The sequence below is a fragment of the Hyposmocoma kahamanoa genome, unplaced genomic scaffold, assembly GCF_003589595.1.
Source record: "Hyposmocoma kahamanoa isolate Upper Pololo Valley unplaced genomic scaffold, ASM358959v1 64, whole genome shotgun sequence".
NCBI classification, from domain to species: domain Eukaryota; kingdom Metazoa; phylum Arthropoda; class Insecta; order Lepidoptera; family Cosmopterigidae; genus Hyposmocoma; species Hyposmocoma kahamanoa.
In genome coordinates this window covers 16,028,018-16,052,291 of record NW_020653852.1, presented here as the reverse complement: position 1 = coordinate 16,052,291, position 24,274 = coordinate 16,028,018, and the positions used below count along the sequence as shown (strand labels likewise).

At 33.7% G+C, this 24,274-nt stretch overlaps 2 protein-coding genes across 3 annotated transcripts in view; one reads left to right on the top strand and one right to left on the bottom strand.

The window, feature by feature from the left end:
* Positions 1–2,548: 2,548 nt before the first annotated feature.
* On the top strand, positions 2,549–10,873 carry LOC113231066 (5-formyltetrahydrofolate cyclo-ligase). 2 transcript variants are annotated; one of them, XM_026465230.1, is made up of 6 exons: positions 2,549–2,832; positions 4,513–4,630; positions 7,168–7,420; positions 8,814–8,941; positions 9,177–9,191; positions 10,514–10,873. In XM_026465230.1, the coding sequence occupies exons 2-6, from the start codon at positions 4,514–4,516 to the stop codon at positions 10,607–10,609; spliced, it is 609 nt and encodes a 202-aa protein (XP_026321015.1). In that variant the 5' UTR covers positions 2,549–2,832; position 4,513; the 3' UTR covers positions 10,610–10,873. The 2 variants fall into 2 exon arrangements, with proteins under 2 accessions (XP_026321015.1, XP_026321016.1); XM_026465231.1 differs by lacking the exon at positions 9,177–9,191 and having other exon boundaries at positions 2,556–2,832; positions 10,514–10,863.
* Positions 10,874–12,752: 1,879 nt separating this feature from the next.
* LOC113230712 overlaps positions 12,753–24,274 on the bottom strand; it is a 47,328-nt gene continuing 35,806 nt past the window's right edge. Inside the window, exons 5-6 of the mRNA XM_026464761.1 lie at positions 15,271–15,469; positions 12,753–13,708 (exon numbers count right to left, since the gene is read on the bottom strand). Coding sequence (XP_026320546.1) covers positions 15,272–15,469 — 198 coding nt within the window. The 3' untranslated portion in view covers positions 12,753–13,708; position 15,271. The remainder of the gene's footprint in view (positions 13,709–15,270; positions 15,470–24,274) is intronic.

Below are 24,274 nucleotides of genomic sequence, written 5' to 3'. Positions count from 1 at the left end.
CATGCAGCTTGCTCGTTCTTTATTAACTAATGGTATTTAAGGGCTAGACAGTATTTTTATTATTAACAAAAGATTTTCACAACTAAATAAGGGACGGCGCTAGCTATAATCTCCGCTTGCAAAGAAAACTATTTAGAAATTCTGCCGTCCACTATCTAAAAAACAGCTAAATGACAAATGGTCAAATATCCGTTTTAAATATAAAAACATAAAGCACAAAATTCTCTTTTCAAAACAGTTAAAATTAGTAGTAATTCGACTTATCGGAACTTACCCTAACCATGCATAGCTGAAATACCATTAAGCAAATTCAATATTCTAAGACAGGGTTATGGTTTTTTTACGATATACCAAAAAAATATTTTGTCACTGAGTCGCATTTTAGTTTGCGGATGGCAGAATTAGAAAGCTTCAACTTTGCAGATAGTACAGTCAACAACACATCAAGCTGTACACTTTTGTTCGAATATCGCCTCCTGTACAACGGAACAACATCCGTCAATATATAGGTTACTGTACTGCCGTCGTCTGCACATCCAATACATGAGAAAAAGCTACCATAATTTTTGTCACTTTTCATTTAATCGGATGTTCAAGTTTTCAATCAAGGATGATCCTTTCTTCGACGAACGACCGAACTAGGAAAAGTTGATTATCAGCGAAAACTTTGTAGCTTTCAATTTTCTCAAATGTTTTTCGAATATTTGGTAAATCGTAGAAGTAAAATGGATGAGTGTACAGGTGTGCTTGAACCTCGTGAAAATAATTAAGTGTATTAAACTCTTTACAGGTCATGGTCATGGTTGACGAAACGTCGGTTTGTTTAAAAACACAAATATACGCGAATTAAACCCGGAAAATTTCCTATGTGTAACGCGAAAACCTAAGAACTCGATAATTAAGTGTAGTTAAATGAGATTAATTAATATGTCGCATCAAGGCTAAGGAACGCTCATTACGTTATTAACTGAAGAAATTGGTAACAGAAAGTGTCCCTGGCAACTAATCTCTGGGAATCTCCAAGAAATATATGAATACATAAAATATTTAATAATTATACTTAAAAGGCATATGTGATATGTATTTGGTCTCAATAATCGATTAAGAGACAACTACCTGACATGTTTTGTTGTTATATATATTCAAAGCTAGTGGAGAAAATAAAAAATCAAAGACATGCAGCACTCTCTGTAGAAAGCAACTTTTGAATATTCTTGATTTAAATTCACTGTAAGCCACGCAAGTCAAAATCTGAAAATAGACACTTGCCAGTTTGCTATAGCTGTAGTTATCATGTCGCAATGCTATTACAATAGTGTTATAACTCAACAATTTGGAAATTCAAGATTATACCATTATTGAACGTAAAATTTGATTCTCTACACGCCAATAAAAGTGTAGTTAGAATTTGTAAAAAACAACTAAAAGATATCTACTTAACTCAAAATGAGGCACGCTTTATGTGAGCTAGTTGCTGCTGCAGCTGGCCAAAATAGTCCTTATCAAAAAATACGAAATTATTTTTTCTCTTTTATCTTTAAATATATTTGGCAAGTAGGAAATTGTCTGTTATAAACTATAACCTATACATACATTTTAATTATCTTTCATGGGAAGCGAGTAATTAGTTTTTCGTCGATTCTAAGAAAATACACTTTTGAGTTAATACACTATTGTATTAACAGTGCGATGTCACAAATGACACGACGAATGTCAACAAACAAACATAACGAAGCGTATTTATCAACATTAAAACAAAAAGGAATACATACAGCTTGATTTGAGCCCGTAAACTTCACCTTTTCACCATGTGTACCTAGGTACCAGTTTCGTGAAACCGTAATCCAATCGTAAAATGGAAAAATCCTGTTCACGTGAAACTGCTGTTCCGACTAAATTGGTTCAAACTCACGTAAGCTAATTGATTATATTGAGCATTTACAGTGTCAGAAATTTATTATCTTCTAACTCTAGGCACGTCGAGTAGATAAGAAAAAATAAAAAATTGTCGTTGTTTGTACACATAAAATCTGTCACCCATCCACCTACTTACCTACATATATAGGCGTCACCCACCGTACTTATTTATATAATAAATCGCAAATTTAATTCATAGTTTGTATTGTAATCAGTTTGATATCATCTCCGTGATTTATTTCCGAGTCGCTTTCAACAAAACCCACGATACCTATAATTATGACGATAATACATAGGTTCAATAATAATTGCAACTGGAACACATACTGTAAAAACAATTAGAAAAATTATAATCATAATAGAAACTAGAAGCTCAAATCTCAAGGCTCTTTCGTACTGAAACGTTGTATTAGTTCGAGTTGTCTATTTTTGGACCTACATTTTCTTTTTTTGGACACACAGTCGCCATCTATATTTTATCACAAATACTACGTCAACGTGAAGTGTCATAGTTAAACTTGTATTAAGAAGGTTCGCTATAACATACTAGATGGCGCTACTACAAATTATGTTCCACGCGTGGCGTTGACGTTATTACACCGATTATTATAACAGCATAGCACAGTCCAAAATAACATAATTTCGTTGTACTCCTGTAATGATTATTTTACAGAAACAAACCAGTTTATGAGTATACAACGAAAGTACGGTTTTTGCAGTTTGTATAAAAGTTTTCCGTGAGTGTTTTGTATTTACAGTAGGGGTTATGAGTAGCAAAGTCGATTTGTAAACTTTTATTGAGTGGACGACGGCGACGCTTCGACGTCTGCCGTTTATATCTTAGAACGATAAGCATTTACAAACAGTTAGAGTTATACTGTGAAGGAAGCCGGCTGTTTTATCAAATTTTTCAAGGTAAGACTTCCATGAAATAATAAGCACTTACCTACCTGCTTAAAATCCAATTGCTTAAACATTTTACTGCGTATTGTTAATTACATAGAAAATTATAGTTTTTAATAATATATGTAGTAGTTAGTATACACCTCTAATAATTTTTGTAATTTCATTTAAGTATTTACATACTTTATTATTCCTAGCGGGTAGTTGATGTCTGTGAGGCTAGAAAGTTGTGTGAAAGAGTTAGGTTGCCTTCCGTGTCTCTGCCTACTCTCCTGTTACACAAGTACGTGAGTTTGTATGTATTACAAGTATGTATGTATTATTCCTACTCATTTCTTTTTTCTAAAATTGTATTTTACCTGTCTTTTTTCTTATCAAATAGATTTTCTTCTTGTCGATGGTTCTTTTGAGATAACTAAAAATGTTGAATAAAATGCTTAGATAAAATAAAAAAATCTGCTATAGAAGATATGTATCGGTCGACAATAATAAGACCTACTACCGGTAAATTTACAAATTAATACAAAATATTTAACAAAATCAACAAACTTTTCGACTATAAAGTAAGTATATATTTTGTACATTTCTAAATATACAAATAGTTTCGTGAATAAATAATGTCTCCACTATCGATAATATTACAGTCGTATCAAAATCACACTTACAATATTATTATTATTTAAAATTAAGATGCCATTATCAATGTCGTAATATAGTAAAATCTGCAAGTACGTTATTTTTCCTTTATTACTCTAAGGAACTTGCTTATAAAAAGAAAAATAAACGATATGACTGCTGAACAGTACATTGCGTATTAATAAAAAATAAGATATTTTTTACCGCCCTTACCACAGAAAATATTTTTTATCACGTGTGCGAAGAAATAAATACAATAATAATTTACGTACAAGAAATGTATGAATAAAGACTGCCAGTGGCGGGTTATTTTTTATAAGCATGACCACTTAGAATAATAACGCCATGACCAGTTATCCTTCCATAAATGGGAAGAATATTATCTAATACATGCAGCCAATGCCCTACCATAAAATACAACACTAAAATGTTGTAAAAGGATAAAATGCACACAGCCATGATGTATTACGTAGATATAAAATAATAATTTCAAACTACTAATAATACTGGAGAATTTGAATTTATACAATAAATCTAGTAAAATGTAGTTAAATTGCAAATGTTTCGTTATTTCGAGCATAAAAACTTTTTGCTTAATCTTTACGTATAATAGAAGCAATAAAATTTTATAAAATCCAATACTGCCCTAAAAACGAAAAAGCCCGTGGACGTAATTTAGGACATTACCGCCGACATCGCCTGCATATCATGACACTGTTTACGAGCAAGTGTGATGAAAAAGAATATAGCATCTGGAGACCCGTTGTCTTTTGTATGTATAAATAAGCGCAAATATTTACAATAATGGCTCATACCATAATCTCATTTACTCTCACAAATTAAAAAGCACTTTGTTTATTATGCACAGAACGTATTCAATTATATTTACCTATGTAGTTCAAAATGTAATTTATTTTTCTTCAATAATAAAAATCATTTAAGAATATCTAATAATGGATTGAACATTCATCTACATATTTAAATTATAAACATTTCCGCCGAAACATTTCCACTATTGAGCACAGGCCTAAAATTTAAATTGCCAAATATTTCCAGCATGGGTCCAATTAAGCCAAATCCAGCGAAGACACTCTTGCGCACCGACATTGCGAGCCGCATCGCAGCGCTGTCTTCCGACGAGAAGAAACGACAGTCGAAGGCGGTCTTTGAAAAGGTTTATACTTACCCCACACCTAATTATAACGAAAATAATACCTAATATGTGAATACCACACACTCATAGCTGTTCCCATACCCCATTGCGACAGAACTTATATACATACGAGTATAACTCAATTTCTTTACCTAGGTAGTAGTAGAACTCCTTGTAAAAGAGTTCGTCCAAGGTAGTACTGCCACTGTATCAGCATTACTGTGTTCCGGTTTTGAAGGGTAAGGGTGCTGGTGAAATTACAGGCACATACATGGGACTTGTCAACTTATGTCTCAGGGTGACGTGCGCAGTGGCAGTACTCGTCAGATCTTTGCTATTTAAAGGTCTGAGTGGCACTGCAGCTGTTATGGACAGGCGTGTAGCTTACCATCACGCACATGACTTGTTCGTCCCGTAACTTTATGTTATAAAAAAACTTGGTACATTATTTTCTATCACAACAGCCTTTGATATGAATTGAGCCACTGCTCTCTGGCACATTATTAGGTATAACATTTTACAGAAACGCATGACTTTTGTGACGTTCTAAAAATTAATATTTGCATTATCATCTTACTTTTTATTTTGACAAGAAATCTTGTTCTTCCAAAATTATTTTTATGATACGATTAATTACATTTTATAAATCTTATTTTATATTTAAATTAAAAAAAAATCCGCTATTTATTGCGTATGTAGTAATAGCTGTAGTTATCATGTCGTAAGTAAATAGTAGTAGTAAAATAGTTGATAGAATATTTATCGACCGAGGGACAGTTATTTATGACTTGTTGTAAATATTATTTCTATTAAAACACGTAAAATGCGTCTGAAAAATAATAGAATAATGGTACCTTTAATTAAAATAAGTGTTAAGTTTGATTTGGAATTAACGGTAACATTTACTTAGCTAGGCAACCTGCATGTCGGAGAAGATAAAAATTCAGAGATGTTAAGACAGCAATGAACTATGATAGCACTTATACGGGTTATTATAGGTTGGGTATAAATCGTCCTTTCTGCAAATAGTCAAAATGAGTAGCTCTCTTTGTGAGCACGGAAGACGAGTTCGACACAGTGTCAAACATATGTATACAGTGCCGGCCTGACCTCTGAACCCTACACTTGTGACGCGCATGATGTCGCACCGCACCGCCACTCGCGACGTCTCCAAAGAGCTTGCTCGCGGCGCAAGCGAAATAAACGGTTCCCAACATTATTTATAATTTGCAGCAATGGCAGTGGCGTAGCCTCGAGCTTTGCCGCCCGGGGCCAACCCTAAATTTGCTGCCCCCTCTATTTTTATGATTACAAAACTAGTTCTCTCGGGCAGGCTTGGCCCGATTGTGTTTTTTACTTTTTTGTTCCCTTGCCGTCCCATATCTTTCTGCATAAGTTTTGTTTATAGTGCTCCTCCCTACCAACCTCTTGGTTATGCTAGAAGCACTGACCTGTGCGAGCGAACCCGCACAGGGACCATTTAAGTCAGGTCTTATCCTAACCCCTGATCAACATGTTTGCACGGACTTCGTCCGGATCTCTGTGAGGCTAGTGCCTGAGGTGAGCCGCCCCCGCTAAGTCGACTACCAAATCTCCCCATTTGTGGCTGCTGTGCCATCCGGGGCCATGGCCCCTCTGTACCCCCCACGCTACGCCACTAACCACTTTCACCCAAATTTCCGAACACTGAGCAAAATACATGACAGCGCCAGGTTTGATTGCACCTGGACGCTACACGGATTAGCGCCGGCGCGCTGCCCTTAGATACCTAACGTCAAAACTCGTGGTGCATCGGCTTTCGTCTCTCAAGTCGCAGGTGATACCATGAGGGCGCAAATGATAAAAGAACAGGACTTCCAAGAGTCCCTTTCCCTAGAAATACCTCGAAATGTGTGCACAAAATATCACATCATTATTAAATATTAATCGATAAACATCGTAACGATTTTATTATCTTAACTGACCCCGAGAGTTGAAGATGTAATAATAATGCAAACAATCGTAAAGATTGGAACAAAAACGTGTCGTACATAACTGAAACAAATTATTAAATTTATCTATATGCCATTATGTGCGGGGCTATGAGTGTGTGCGTTCTTTATTTGTAAAGTGCATTGTACTATTTTTAACAATTTCGTTCAAGAAATGTGCTTCCATCCCGTTTTTTCATGATATCAAGCGACGGGACGAACCAGTCGTGTGCCTGGTAGTAAGCGACACGCAGTTGCAGTGCCATTCAGAGCTTTAAATCGCAAATATCTGATGGGCGTCAACCGGAGACATAACTTGACAAGTCCCATGTGCCCATAATTTCACCAACACCCTTCAAAACCGGAAAACTCTCATTATTGCTTGACGGCTGAAGTAGGTAAGGTGGCAGTACTTCCCTGGACGAACTCTTTCACATGGAGCTCTAATGCTACTAAATGTTCCAAAATCCGTTCATCCATGGTGCTGCCTTGTACCGCTCAATAAGAATTCTCTCAACTAGACAAAATAAAAAAATACGAAACAAACTATTTGCGGTGATGAGAAATCAAATTTCCCCACTGTTGCAGGTCATAAACCATCCTTTCTATAAATCATCAAAACGAGTAGCTCTCTTTTTGAGTACGGAAGATGAGATCGACACGGCGCCAATCATAGATCACGTCAAAGCCCGTGGTGCATCGGCTTTTATTCCGCAATATGCTGGTGGTATCATGAGGATGCTGATGTTAGAAGATGGCGATAAAGAGAACATGGGTGTGACTAAGCATGGAATTGCTCAGCATTCGAAGGATCAGAAAAGGGAAGAGGCTTTAGAAGGAGGTAAAATTACAATTGGTCTGAGTTTTGGATGCTTTTTGCAAAAGTTATAAACAAATTTTATAAAATGTAATCTCAGTACAGAATACTAAAAAACCGACCTCAAAAGTCATTCATCCCCTAGTTTGCCACCCTTAGAGGTGGAACATTTTCCTCAAATTTAAATGGGACCACTTCTGAAGTACCCTCTTTCCAACAAAAAATCGAATCAACAAAATCGGTTCACAAATTATCGGAGTTATCGCGTAACATACACACCTACTTAGAATAATAACGCATACCTATAACAAAAAAAAACGTAGAGTCTAATTGCGAACCTCCTCCTTTTTTGAAGTCGGTTAAAAATGGAATTCGCTTTTCGAACCTGAAAGCAATTTTCAAAGTAGACTGTTTATAACAATTAATAAATGAAAAAAAGTTTTGATTCTTGGTGCGTATGTCACATCTGCAATGTGACACTATTTCTGGAGAGAGGTATAAAGATTCTACGAACGAAATTAGTTGATAACTTTTTTAAGCTTAAGGGTCGAAACACAAAACTGCGAATCGGCGCGAAGCGAATTCCCAGCGCAGAAAACTGCGACGCGAGGTAACCCATCACAAACTAACTCGAATTTATTTTTTCCGAAATAACGTTTGTTGGAATTTTCTCTACCCCGAAAACCGAATTATAACGAAACCGTTGTTCTTTCAGGATATGTTGGTTGTTTATCGCAAAGACACTTTTAGGTCCGGTCAGGTTAGGTTAAGTTAGGTTTAAAAGAAATATATATATTTCTTAGACTTCTGATAGGTAACCGCGACGCGAAGCGATTTCGAGGGACAAAGCGTCTCACTGCCACGGTTCGGGTGACCATTCCTTCAGCGATCGTCAACCGTACTAAACTTATTTTTTAAACTACGTGGCGACATGGATCCTAAAAAGAGTGTTGCACTGCTGTTATTGATAAGAAAATATAGGAAAAAAAACTCGAAGAGGATTAAACTCTTGCGATACGTCTTGCGAGCTCGTAGATTTCTGTGATGCGACGTCGCATCGCAGTTTTGTGATTGGACCAGCAATACCTTCAATTAACACTAAATTTTTGGTCATTTTCTGTTATTTTTGTAAACAGCCATATTTATTTACGAATAATAAAGAAACAAAAAACAAAATTCGAAAAAAAACAAATAAACCAAATTTGTGAAAAACAAAGAAACAAAAAATAAAATAAAAACAGAACAGGTTCAAAAATTAAGTAGGCATAGTGTTCATTGGAGATAATTTGTTCCATGTAGTTCGTATTGTTTGTATAACTTTCTGAATGTGATTAAAGCATTTTTTAATTATGATCATATGTAAATTTATTGTACTAAGGGTACGAACTATTAAAATATAAAAAAAACTTTATTGCAGGTGGTTTAGATCTCATAATTGCCCCAGGAGTTGCATTTACCCGCTCAGGAGCCCGTCTTGGTCATGGAGGTGGATATTATGACAGATATATCCTTAAAGCTAGAAATCACCCTGAAATTGTGCCAAAGGTAAAACAACTTCTATATTTTGATTGGATAGAATTTTATATTACTAATAATGCAAAGCTACTTGTTACTCTATATCAGATAGGTAGACTAAATTGAGGAAAACCAAAACAAACATTTTATATAGTTTTATTTATTTTGATTCAAAGTACAGAATAATGCGACCTTTGATTTAAATAATTCTAAAGAAATGGGGTAAAGTCACCAGAAAAGTCATAAGTTTTTGTTTCTTTTCCAGAAAATTAAACTTTATGTAAGTAACAAGATTGCATGTCTCTTCGGTGGGGTTGTTATAATCAGGGACCAATAAGACATTACCGTCGTTTCAGTGCGTATACAATAAAATTGAACACAAAATGCATGCACACAATAGAATTTAAAGAATTTAAACCTACTTCGGTTTCTCGATTATAGTTACTTTTTATGTATTCGAGCACATTATTAAACTTGTAAAGTTTATTAACACGGTTTTATACAATTCCTTAGTCTGGTTTTATAGTTGTATGTATATAAACACGTGCACAGACACTAGTGTAGTGGCTTTGCTGACTCTTCATGATCAATAGAATGACATTTCTATTTCGTGACTGAGATTTATGATACATTATTATTCATAATTTACATATTTTGGGAGACCTACATATTATTAGAATTTACTTATTGTATTCATATACCGCCATAAAATAATAATTGAAATAAAAACTGTTTCTGTTTTCTTTTTGCACTACCACTATCACTTGTGCGCAACTAATTGAAAATCACAAATCACTTACAATTTACCATAACGTAATTATTAAACAGTATCTTAAAAAAATCAGTATAAATAAATACCGGTAAAACCTGGTAAAACATTTAAATTTACTAATATTCATACCATAAAGTCACATTTGTTGAAAAAACTTCTTTATTTGTAAAATTATCATCAAAGTCTCTGGATGATTAGCGACTTGTATTGGTAATTTTGTCTAAACCTATAAACGCGTGGCAGTGTGTGTCGTCCAACAAAGGATGTCGCATTAGCCATGTCTTAATCAGAGATCGAAATAAGCATGCTTAGAGGAAACAATTAGTACACTGAATAAATTACATCATAAATAAATAAAAGAAATACCTGTCTCTGGAATCCCGGAAAGTTACTTTAGTGCGGTAGAAGAAAAATGTTGTAATTCTAAGTAAAAATAACTCTTTTGTTTTTACTTATATTTTTAATAATTCCGGGATTTCTCAGAGATGTATTATCCGCTTTATGTGCATTACTCGAAAATTAATTTACACGAACAATTAGGAAATGAAACTTTTTTTTTCGTATTTTAAATGTTGAAGTCCTTACTTCGACTGTATTTTTTTTTTCCAAAACAAATATCCGCGATTTTGATCCGAAAAACGAGTAGTTGTTTCATTTCGTATATGTAACAACCGCTGAAACCCGAGAATTCTATATGTACACCAATAGTTTTTAAATATTTTCGACACTCTAAATAAGCGTATAACAGCAGCTGGTGGCTTAGTGAGCATTTCCTTACTTGCTTACTTTTACACAATTTACTAATATTATTAATATATTATTATTTTCAGGTAATAGCTGTAGCATTCACTTGTCAGATATCTGATAATGTACCAATGGACGAACAGGACCAAAAAATCGATGACGTCATTACAGCAGACTCTTGAAATAGCAAGCAATACATGGTGAATTTTATTTTATTAAATAGAGGTGTGCTGTACACGGTAAAATAAATTATAATTCGGTGATTTCTTTTTAATGAAAAATCATCGCTTTTTACATACTCATTTTAAAATTACTCTAATAATGATGATAAATTATTGCCAAAGACGTTATTTATTACAACGGTCAGACTTTTCTGCAACTTTGCAGCTGCAGACTTTTCTGAAATCAAGTTAACAAATCTAATTTTATCCATAGTGTCTTTCTCGGAAAACAATTATGTCTGTAAGGGAGTCTGTGGTAAATTTAGAATATTGTTGTGCATAGGTTTGTACATTATGTTGTGAAATTTTTGAAACTTGAATAAAACAAAAAAATCAATATTACTTTATTTTATTTAGTAAAAGATACAAAAATAACCCACTGGGTATGATTTTATAACAAAGAAATAGTATACAGAATTAAACTAATTATATTAGTATATAAGTATTTACAACATTAAGTACATATGTTTATATATATAAATATCAAAAAAGAAAAAATATTGTGGCTAAATTTATATTATATATGCAGTTATAAGAAATGGTGCGACCACATATTTTAGCTGGTGATCCTACTCATGATGACAGAGATCTATAGCAAAATATTTATACCATTAAATAAATAGGCATTGCTCTGGGGCATTGTACTCAGGAGGCTAGTAAGTCCCCTTTTGAATAGCTTGGTTTATTCTTAGCTGAAAAAGCTACCAGTTTTCTGATCACTGGAGGCTTGAGTTAAAATCTCCTTAGCTAAGAGTTTGGCGTAACTCCCACGAGACAAAAATATAACTAATCCGCAAAAAACTCGGTTTCCCCATAAGAAACGGAACATTTTTTTTCTGTTAAATTTGTTTGTTATCATACGAATACAATCACCAGCTGAAACGGTCGAACCATTTTATGACACCCTGTATTTACAACGACGTATATTTTTTAGTTTATTTTTAAAGGATTAGAACGAAAATAAGATGCTCTTTAATGCCAATTTTGTAGAGTTCATACTACATCTATGAATTTTATACACGGTAGTGTAACTGCCATGCCAAAAAACTTTACCGCCACCATGACGACGAGTGTACGTCATATTTTGTGCTTAAATATGGCACCAGAGACGAATCGAAAAACGACTTTCTCGAGAATGTATAAATTAAAAAAGTTTAATGTCAAATAAAAAAAAGCTTTTTTCTTCTTAATTTTTCATTGTTCTTCTCGTAGAAACAATATCAGTAGATACAAAACAAACATTGTAAAACGTTACATCTTTATTATAATAATTGTACACACAGTAAGTGGAAGGTTTGCAGGATGAACGGGCTAGTAAAGAACATACGTCGATTCCAGCATATGACATAAACTACATCTAACGTATAATTAATTTAAATTTTCAATTAAAACACGTACATTTAAAAGATTGTATCCCACTATCAAAATTTTACATTACCTAAGAAGAAATTTTTAAATATTTTTTATACTTATACGTCTAATATACAATTTTTATATAGATTTCAATATACAAAACCTATTATTTACAACTAGCAAAATTCTAAAGCAATATACTAAAAATCTTTGATCACATATATTGATCGATAGGTACATGGTAGCAATACGCCTTGTTTTGTTTTCATCCGATTGATGATCGCGCGTATCATATCAGTATAAAAAAAGATAAAATACCGTACTTTCGCTAAGTTTTTTTCTTTTAATTACATAATTTATTAATTTTCTTTTTAATTTCGGACATTTCAATTGTAATTTATAGTATATATGACCAAAGACAAAAATTAACTAGGTTAAATTAAGCTAGCAACGCCTATTCATAAAAGCTGTCGCCAACAGTGGGATCACTACACGTATAAGAAACATACTCTATATATCCGGTCTTTTGCTAACTAGGTATCAGTGGCGAAAAGCGATAATCGAGGCATATCTAGTACAATACATAGATTTTTTAAACAAACGATACACTACAACTACAGTACAATGACTACACTACAAAACAAATACACTACAGTGATTTTTGAAACAAACGATACATCAGTCAGATATAGAAAAATTTACGATCAAGTTTCGAATACGGAATGCCTGACAATTCTTCCCGACGAAGAAAGATATCCATCTTCGAATTCCCTAGTTGTATTCAAATACAGCTTAGGTACTAAGCAAACTTTTTTACTTTTATGTAAAAAGGTAAAAACGCCCATGTCTCGTGTCGTTTCAATCACTCGAATTTAATGACAGTCAACTTGATTAATCATATTAGTTAGCAATACATAATTGGCAATAGCAAATTTTATCACATATACTTTTTATGATTGAAACAGAATCTACATCAAACGCACAACCCATTTTTTGTAACGACATTTTCCTAATTTATGTTCAATTAATTTAAGAAAAGAAAAAAGAATTTACGCAGGTTAAAAAAGTTTAAGCGCCTGTAGTCAGTTGACGTCACGACTAGTGACGGAAAAAACCGATAATAAAGTTATTTGAACTTGTGTGCTTTCATTTATTACACATATTTGGTTCGGATAATTAGAAAACACTGTTTATGGTAAACCAGGCAGATTTTTATTACAATAATAACATTTAATAACAAGTTGGAATAATGAGGTAGCAAATGTCATGTGTCAAAACGGCTAAAAAACAAAACGATTGTATTCCGGAAGTACCTCATACCGACGTCAACTTTCTGGACGCGCCTTCCCAAACTCAATTTCACTTTTGTCTCAATAATTACAATTCATTAAAAAATAATATAACTATGATGACAAAACTTGGGTACAATAACAAATTTTATGAAAGGCACGTAGGAAAAATGAGCTATTGTCAATAAGTTACGTTTATTTGCCGTAGTGTGCAGGCGAAGTTCTTGTTTCATCTCAACACACTACGCACAAGTAGATAAATGGTTACTGTAAGGCTTATAATTAAAGTAAGAAAAGAAAAAACACACAAGGCACTTATTATATGAAGATATTATTGAACTAATAAGTCGATAGTGGAATCCATATCGTATTTACTTGCTGTCGATGTTGCAGGTACAAATGGTAACACGCACTGCGTCTGAAAACCGAACAAATTTAGTTTATGTACTTACTGGAAAGGTGAAGTAAAGTTGTCAATACCAATTTTTTAGGGGACTCTTAGATTCTAAAACCAAATAACGTTTACTACTCATAGTAACCAATTTTTGGGTAATTCTTACAAAATCTCGTAATTCTTGTCCTTTAGGTTTATAAAAAAAGGATTTGATTCTTGCTGTAGAATTAATAGTCAATATCAAATTATAATTCAATTGCTAGTAATGCCTACATAAAATATTGATTAGTCTATTTAAATAATAAATAATAATATAAAAATGTCTCCAAAATCATTCCCTGACTATGTCCCAATTTCCATAATCAAACACGTTCTGTGCTTTAAATCAACACATTTAACAAAAATAACATTTAAATTTTAAATATTCGATCAAATAAAATATGTTTTTGCAAAATTAAAGCTGTCCTGTGATGAAAACACGATAAATAAATTTAAAAAATGTATTATAATAATAATAATAATACATATCCCAACCAAGAAAATCATATCTCACACTTTTACCTTCACTCGATTTGTGAACGCATTTTTAATCCTTGGTAAATGCATTTTGTAAGTTTTTGAAAGTTAGCAGCACTGTAAACGTTTCAAAATGACGAAATTCAAATTGTGCGTGGAATAAGTTTCTACTACGAAAAGATTTCATTTATAATTCTGGAAGTTAGATTTTTGACAGTCATTTCCTCATATTATATAAAAAGAAGTTAAGCCTTTGATTTTATTTATTAATCATTCACTCAGACGAGTTGTTGGTAACAGTAAGCTTTCAAAAAAGATTAAGTCTAAAAGTAAGTTTATATCGCTATTTTTTCTTGGTTTATTTTGATTTATTCATTCCCTCACCTTCATTCCCTCACCCTCAAATGTTCTGACAGCCCTATACATTCTCTTAAAAATCATTTATTTTGGGGACTATATATGCTATGAAATGAACAAAAAATAAATACAAATTCTTCTTAAAAATTTCATAACTTCGAAAGCACGAATTTCAAAATTTCATAATAATTGCCCCTTTTACATTTATACTAAACATATGGATGTGGACACAGTGCTGAAGCGGTCTGACGCACAGATCACGTGTGACGAATGGATATTATAGCGAGTCAACGGAGGAAAAACTGTTTCACTAGACCAAATATTTTAGGTGTTTACTATGATTAACAGTCGTACAAAAAACATATTATACACCAAAGATATTGTCTAATTTATTACACGATATGATGTACTTTACCCGATAATATAAAATCCTAAAACTGGCTAAAATAAATGTCTAAGAGTAATTATTTAAGAATAAAATAGCTAACTTTGCACAGCGGTTGGGGCGCTGGTCAATGTCGAATTTGTATAAAATTTTCCCCGCTTATTGTTATTTAATCATATTAATTTTTTGCGCGCACACTGCGGAACGCACGGGCTGCCTGCCCCCCATACTTCACTTAAAATCTACCGTGCACCTGACGCGTTCAAGTCTGTAAAAGTAATGATGCTCTAGTCTATAGTCGTATATCATAGTTGTGTATAACACTTACATCAACGCAGTATAGCGCCAAACATTCTCTGTCCTCGGGACATGAGCAGTTCGACGGCACCGACAGCTGCCAGCAGTAGCAGCAGTGCTGTGACCACCAGCACCACTCTACAGCTGCGTCTTCGTCTCTCGTTTCTTGCCAATCTCCTAGAAAGTGCTTCACCTCGCGCGCTATCTAGTGTGAACAGAGCACTGGCTGCCTGGAATAAGTACAATAAAATTATGTTGAAAAATGTTTAAAATGCCTAGATATTCTAGAAGGATATGACCATAAAGTATATATATTTAAATACGTTCTCTAAAATAACCAATATCATATGTATAAGATTTTATTTTCGGATCTATGACCGATTCTTGCGAATGTAAGGGAATTGGACGCCATAAACCAAACCGATCGCGTTATGGTCTAAAGTCCCGGCTGACTGACGTCATCCTTGACCGCGAGTTTTGTGAAGAGACCGAAACGTTGGTTTCTTTAAAAAAATATACGCGATATGGAGTTGCTTTAGCAATGATCTAACATACGAAAAAAAGATCATTAGGTTTTCGCGATTGTTGCGCTGCCTGTAAATGAAACTATTTTTTTTTAATGTAAATCGCGTACATTTATTCTTTCAAACAAACCGTCGTTTCGAGTAGTTATGTGAACATTACTGCGTTCTGTGTTCATGTGAGACTTGGCAACTTATCGCCTCTTATAAAGAGTGATTATTCTGGAAATAGCAACTTTCTATTTATTTTGAATTTCTTATCAAGGGTGTTAATTTGGATGCATTACTTTAAGAATAGGCAAAAGCCAGTGTGTGAATATGACGAAAATGTGATGTGAAATTAGCCTGCACAACTTGTATATACAATCCATTTTTTACATTTCAGTAACTTTGTGCTTGAAGATACGAGTTTGAGAAAGTAAGGCGACGTCGTGTCTCTGGGAACAGGCGCAGTGGCAGTGCCCTCAGATCTTTACGATTTCAACTCAGAGTGGCACTGTAACTGTTATGTACAGGCTACACGCTTGCTATTTGAAGCAAGACTTGTTCATCTCGTCATTTTATATTAAAAACAAATATGTTTTATGCTATTTCAATTGAAATAAGGTGTAAATTGCAATACTCTGAGACCGACGACGTCGGAGCATCGCTAGGCATTTCTCTCTGCATCCGTATAGGATAAAATTGCATCTGTATAGGATAAAATTACAATGATAAATTTAATGTCCTCTGCCTTGTCGCCCTCCAGCTTGAGTTGGCCTTTAAAGGTCCGCGGTCACGGGGGACCGAATATACTCGATCTTTGATCCGGAATAAAACATTCCAACGTGTTGTATTCGCAAAACCTGAAACTCGATATACCTATGCTGAAAACTTCATAAAAACGATTCCTCCACCTTCGACAAAGCAGACATACAGGCAACCATTAGGATATTTAGAAAGACAAAAGAAAAAAAATAAATTTATTCAGCACAAACACATGTTACAAGTACAATATTATGATTTTCTGCTTAAAGTGTATTGCACGAAAAGCTCCCAACTCAGCAAATACTGCGGCTGAGCAACAGCGCTGGTTTTCAGTGGACCCTTATCGAAGTACCCGATTTAAAAATAAAATAAAATAAAAAAAATTAAAAAATGTGGACGCAAACTAAAATAAGTACTTACAACATAAATGACATAATTAGTTTAGAAAAATAAAATTGCCATATGCCTACAGCGTTTTCAAATAGTTCACTCTGTCGTCATGTATTTTATGTTTCTCTGTGCGTTATACAAATAAAATTTCTCCTGGCGTATTTTGCAATATTAAAATGTACTTTCTGAGTTCATTTTTTAATGCATATACAGATTTATATTATATATTGAGATATTTATTTAATAAGGATACTAAATTTACTAAATGCAGAACCATTATAGGTAAAATAATGAATGATGACAAGAACTGTCACCATCCTATTTATCCTCCACTCCTCACAAGCCAGCTCCTTTACCTCTTTTTAGCTGTTCATTCTCATTTTGACGTTGTATTTTATTTGTTCACTGTATGCTGCTGGTCTTGGGTCTTCCAGTCCTTCATTTTCCCTTCAATCATTTTATTAATTTCCCCTTTTGTTTTCCATTGCATTTATTTATTAAAAAATAAATAATTCGACCTCCATCTCATCTGATGGAAAGTGTAGATAAGGTCAACAATGGAGCATGCACACCTAAATAATGCTCATTCACTCTCGCTTTTAAAAAGCCCAAGTTCAGGGAACACGTCTCTTCATTAACCCTTTTAAACAAGAATTGTAGCTGTTCAATATTATGACAAAAACTATAAATGAATGTTTCGCAATACGGCGCCAGTATTAAGCAATACCAGATAATCAATTAACCAATTTGGGACAATTATTGCACAAAAATAGTTAACGCTATATTTTTCATTGAAACATGTTTATGAAATCATACATTTATGGTATTTATAGCTGGTAATAAAATGTACAAACCACGGTTAACGTAACCAAATTACAATTTTAAAGTGAAAATAATTAACAAAATTATTTATTAACAGCAATTGACATAGATTTCAAAAACAAACTTTGGCACACTTTCAGAAAACTTGCTGATATAGTTTTTAAATTTAATTAAAGTGATGTAACAACTGGTTTGATCAAGGATTTCAAAAGTAAGCTTCTAAACACAGAACTTTATTATCCGGTACTGCACCATTTGCTCAAAAATGTATTCTAAACTTTAGCAATAACAAACAATAGAAATAAGTTAAAATTGCTTATATCCGCCGGTAATCTTGTATGTAGTTAAGAAAAATACATGCCTACATCTTACGTTAAATCGGTCAAGAGCATGAGAAACTGAGTTCCAATATACACCTAAATATTGAAACGTTCTATCATATACAATCATAATGGAATCCCTAGAAAATGACCTTAGGATTCAGTGACTACATCCCAAGAAGGCTTGATCACCATCGCGAAGTTGCCTTCTTTTCGGTATTCTACAGAAGACAAGGAGAGTGTGCGATGAAATTACATGATTTCATTCCGCCTTCCCCTTCCTATTGTCAAGAGACTAGACGTAAGCTGGTGCTTCACACCTATGTTGCGGATATAAAGGATTCACTCGTGCTTCCACACTTAAATGGCGACCGATTGTGGATAAATTCCCTGCCAGCATACTTATTTCCTGAACGCTAAAATTTAGGCCTTTTCAAGGCGAGAGTGAATAGGCATTATTTAAGGTGTGTATGCTCCATTGTCGACCTTATCTACACTTTCCATCAGGTGAGAAAGCGGTCAAATTACTTATCTTTTAATTTAAAAAAAAAAAACGAAAAACAAAAGGGGAAAAATGTTAGGAGTTATACGTAATGACTAATTAATAAAATGATTGAGGGGAAAATGAAGGAGTAGAAGACCAAGACTAGCATACAGTGAACAAATAAAATATAATGTCAAAATGAGAATGAACAGCTATATAGAAGTTAAGGAACTGGCTTTGGGTCGCGAGGACTGGAGGATATCCATCGTCAACCTCATCATCAGTTTGCATCAGATGAGATGGAAGTCAAAGAAACTTGAAAAACTGACCTTAAAAGTTACATCTTTTTGCCAAGTTATATTGAAATCGGTTATTGGGAAATGGACGAAATCCAATAAACCGGTATCATCCCCTAATTTGCCACCCTTACAGGCGAAATACTTTCTTCAATTTTGAATGTAACCAGTACAGAGCTGCCCCCTTTACAACAAAAAATAATCATCGAAATCGGTTCACAGATGTCGGAGTAACCACGTAACATACACACAAAAAAACTCACATCTTCTTTTTTTTTAAATCGAATAAAAAAGAAAACAAAAATTGAAAGATGTTTTTGCCATGAAATATCATGGGGAAAAATTAAAATTGTAATAGACTAAGGCCAAAAACGTATCCTCGTGATCAAAGCACGGACGCAGGATTTATAATACAACAATAGCTGCCAGTCATAAATATACTCTATAGGCATCTAAAACATATTATTAAGCATATCAAATAAGTATCTAAAACCCATATATTGAGGTGGTTATACAATAAAGTAATCACGACATAGATGTTATTGTACCATATTATGGCGCGTCACGACGACTGCCTTAAGTACATTGTACAATCTATTTTAGTTTACTGAAGGATATTTAATAGGAACCTTAATCGTAGGTGATTTGATGCTATCCTTTTTATAGATTCATGCAATGCGTTAAAGTAACGTGTCATAACAATTAAAAAGAGATAATCGACAATTGGCGAAGTATTAAAATTAAGTAATTTTAGTTTCAGGGTTGTAAACGAAAGTTGTCAGCTTTGAACATGACAAACTTCTCTTCGTTATAGTAGTAAGATACAAAAAATATAATTTTTAGAAAGAAGAAAAGAAAGAAGAAGAAAAAAATACTTGTTTTGATGGCATTTCTTACTGCACCATACCATCGTACAATTGAGAGGGGACGCGAATGTCGAAACATTTGAGAAATAAGTATTTCAAAAAACTATTGCCATCGCTATTCTAACTTAAATACTGTGCGGTAAGGACAACTGCAACTACCGCTGAATTTTGGAGTTGAAAAAGGCAAAATTTGAAACTGGGCTCTGTACGATTTCCTCTTCCAAAATTTGATACATATAAAAGATATTTCACATATAGAAGAAGTAATTGTACTTGGACTCTATGTTTTTTTAATACTTGTTACGTTATACACTAAAAATCTTCTCGTACCAACCGTGGTATGTAGTGACGTTCTATCGACAGTACCTGGGGGCTATGCAGCTCGATCCAGTGGTTAGTGTCAGTCTGTGTGAGATGGTTTGTGAGAAAAAAAATGAAAGTGACAATGGTAACGCCACAATAAATCGCGATGAAGGTAGTAGTAGTCGACAGCGCATAAGGGTAGACAGATAATATGTCTGACAGAAATATCGGGAAAATAAAAAGAAGTCATACCGTGGTAAGAAGCCTGAAATTAGTGATAATCATTTGGTGAATAATCATGAAAGTCTTAAAATTTTAAAAACAAGTTATCAAAAAAAGGAAAACAGCATGTTATAGGCGATAGTATCTTGCTGTGTGCAAAAAGCATCATCTTTTGCCACTCGATGAGCGACGGCAGATTGCTGATGTAGTTTTTCTTAATAAAATTGCTATAGGTGTTATTGACTCCCCGGAACTTGTGGCCAAGGTCTCTCTTAGAGCCCCTTCAAGGGCCCTTAGGTTTAATCCACTCCTATACGTACCCCCAGCTTCCTCGAACTTTCGGCAGAATGCATTTCTTTTACGGGCAAGCAATAGCTTTAATTCATTATCTAAGCAGGTCGACATCGATCTCTTCAACACTGGTGCGACATCGGTAAAGCGTGTTATGACTAAGTTGGTTTTTGATAGGTAATTGTTTGTTTATTTTTCTTTTTTTTTTTGTGTGTGTTAATATATGAGTTGTAAATTTGTTTAATCTGTTTAGTGGATAAGCTACTTTTATTCTTTTTTCTTTTTATATGTACGAGTATAGTTAAGTGATGCTCCAAATTTTGTTTATAGTGTTTCTATTGGTGGGGACCTTTAATTGGCTTTCTAATTTTATTTAAGTTTTTATTTTGTATAACAGCCGTTGGTTCTCCTTCAAATAAAATAAATAAATAAATAAATAAATATTTCTCTCGTGCTACAAAACCAGGGAGGAAACCGACGAGAGCTTCTGGTATGGAAAACTCATCACTCTTAAGGACGTTGTCCACAATAAGTACATAAAATTTTACCCTATATGACACATTAAGAAATTATGGCATTTACAAATTGTGGCACATAGAATGTAGAAAAATGCGTAACGAACATAATAAAATTCTCTAATGACTATGGAACTATTACACCACAACTTTCACAAAAACCTTATGGCAGATCAGGCATGCTCAATTAGGTGCCAACGGCATCTTTTGTTACTGAATACAAGAGTTCAGCTTGGCAGTTATGACGTAACAAATGTCATAACGACGCTGTGTTAGCAGTAATTCTTCTTTAGCTTAGTGAGAATTTGAGATAAAACTGGCGACAACGACGAAAGCTGAAGCCGAATATTCCAGTTCAACCTATAAAAAATTACAAAAATAAATATAATTCCTACCCCACGTACGAATAGACAGTAAAGGAGTAATGTTATTTTAGTTATTTTATTATAGTTATTACGCTATTTTAATTTTCAATGTATAACAATCGCGAAAACTTGTAAAGTCGATGAATCTATATACAAATCGCATTCCAGCATTATGAACCATCTATAAGAAAATTATTTTTTAACAGCTACTCGTTGACCAACTGGTTTTAATCATTACACTGTGCCACTAGTGCCGTGACAGCTAGTGTCAAATGTCGTGATCGGCAAATGATCCGGGAAGCGTTCTACGTCACCGCAATAATGTAATTGAGTCAAAAGGAAAGCGTTTACTAATACCAATATTGTAAGAACGGTCGCCCTTGGCTACGATTAAGATGACCTGTGAACTAGTTTCAACTCTAATCGTATTAGTTTTAAACTGTATAATACGACAATGACTGATTATTAGTATATTGGACGTAATCCTTCCAAAGAAAAAAAGATTTGCCCTTATCGCATCATGTAAAAACAGTAGACGGTTGCAAAAAAAACTGCACTCAACGCGCAGCACATGTCTGATGCCAACTTTCTATGCCTAATGGCAAGTGTACACCTATGAGTGACGAAGTAATTAACCAAATTGTACCTTAATTTTAAGAAGTATAACATATATACGTGTTTCAGTGAAGCTTTCACATTTTGCAAACAAAACTTTATTAGCCAAGCGCCATGCCTATCCATAGAAGTTCCAGTGCCACTCAGAGTTTTAAATTGCAGATATCTGCGGGACACTACTACTTCGCCAGTCACCATGAAACAGAGATTGATAAGTCCCAAGTGCCTGTAATTTCACCAGCACTCTCTTCACTTCACTGTCAACTCTTTCACAAGGAGCTCTATTGGTAATAATACTAAGTTAAAATTTCGTTAAATCTTAATAAATGACTGCGTCTCTTAATGGGTGTAAAGTAGCTGTAATGCGTTTACCTTAAAACTTACTACAAACCGACTAACGTGAGGTCAACAGTGAAGAAAGAATACAGTACTTATTATACAATAAAGTAGCCCTGTCAGTAGTGTTGCGATGAATATTATATTCGGCCTCTGGCCGTACAATATGTATTCGGCCAAGAGCGCTGCTAGTTGTTTATTAATGTACATTACGAAAATTGAGACGATAAATATTACTTATTAACATCAATTATGAAAAATAATATTGTACAATTAAACAAAAAAGGTATTTTAATTTTCAACATCATTATTTAAATTTATGACTTAATGAAACAAGTAATTGTTTATTACACTTCAGATTGGTTAACTTTCAAAAAGTTAATTTTATTTTGGTTCGCAAATAATAAGTAGTTGATTTTGTCAGCTTTTATTTAGTCGTGTGTAAACTACATAAGTAGGTAGTTGCAAATTTTTTTTGTGAAAATACCCTACTAATTTGTTGCTATTATTCATACAAAAAGCGGACAAACGCAAAGAAAGTTCGTTCATTCCGACTGGACTCGGACCAGCGACCTTGCCATACTGGGCATGTATCAATTAACTAGATATAAGTAGGTAGTATTCATTTGATATTATGTTACCTTTTTTGATCTCTTAGAAAAATAACTTAGGTATTTATTGTTACATTTCCTTTGATCTTAGAGATAAAGAAAAGAAAAATTTCACTTTCAAGAACTTAGAATATATTATGTTCAACATTAATAAAAGTGATATTATGATAATATGCTGTGTTTTTTCCTTTTGTTTATTAGGTACTTGATATTGGGCCGAAAACCAAAACAACGAGTAAGCCGATTTTTTCCTTGTTTTTATAATAAATGTTAATAATATAACTTATAAATATTTTATAGTCTTGGCACTCTTAAGCCTAAAAAGTTTGTTTGAGGATTGCAGTTCTTCATCCATTCTATTATTATTTGCATTCCTATCAAATTCTATGAATGAATTTTATACAAATAATATTTTATGCTAATAAGGATACAACGCACGTACGCTATACATATAACTTGAAGATACTTCACAAACACGAACAAAACAAATAATAAATAATTAAAAAGAGAAAAAAAAATTAAAAATATACAAAGAAATAGAATACGAATAGTAACCGAAATATTCGTCGAAACTCTAATAACAACTGATTTTTCACTAATTAAAAACTACCACTAAGTAATATAGTTATAATATATTTTAATTCACAATTTAGAAAGGCGAATAATTAACATTACAATATAGAATTTAAAATCGAAATTGAATTGAACTATAGATATGAAACTCTGTATTGTAACTAGGTATGTAAAATAAAAATTTGCCATCAAAACTGTACGTTACATACATTTGCCTTACAAGCGACGATGAGCCATTTTCAAACTCTATTGGTAGAATTCATATGCGAAAACTGAAGTTCCGTATTTTTTTAAGGTATCAAATTCAAACTTGCACTTCAAATTATTACAACTCGTGGTATCGGAGCGCGCGCATCAGTTTTTTTTTATGAAATTTTTGTCCTCATATTATAAGCGTCAAATTTGTATTACTGAATTACACCAATGAGTTCGTACAGGGAAGTACCAAGCCGCCAAGCAGTACATGTGAGCATTACTGCGTTCCGATTTCGAAAGGTAAGGGTGTTGGTGAAATTACAAGCACATGGGACTTGTCAACTTATGTCTCAGGGTGACGGGTGCAGTGGCAGTGTCCCAGATCTTTGTGATTTAAAGCTCAGAGTGGCACTACAACTGTTATGGACAGGTGCGTCGCTTACCACCAGGCGCACAACTACACACATCAAAAGTGTCTAGGGATCAAGTGAATATTTTTGAAATAAAAATTATTTAAGCAATATTTACCAAATCCAGTCTTCCAGGACGACTTATTACTTTAA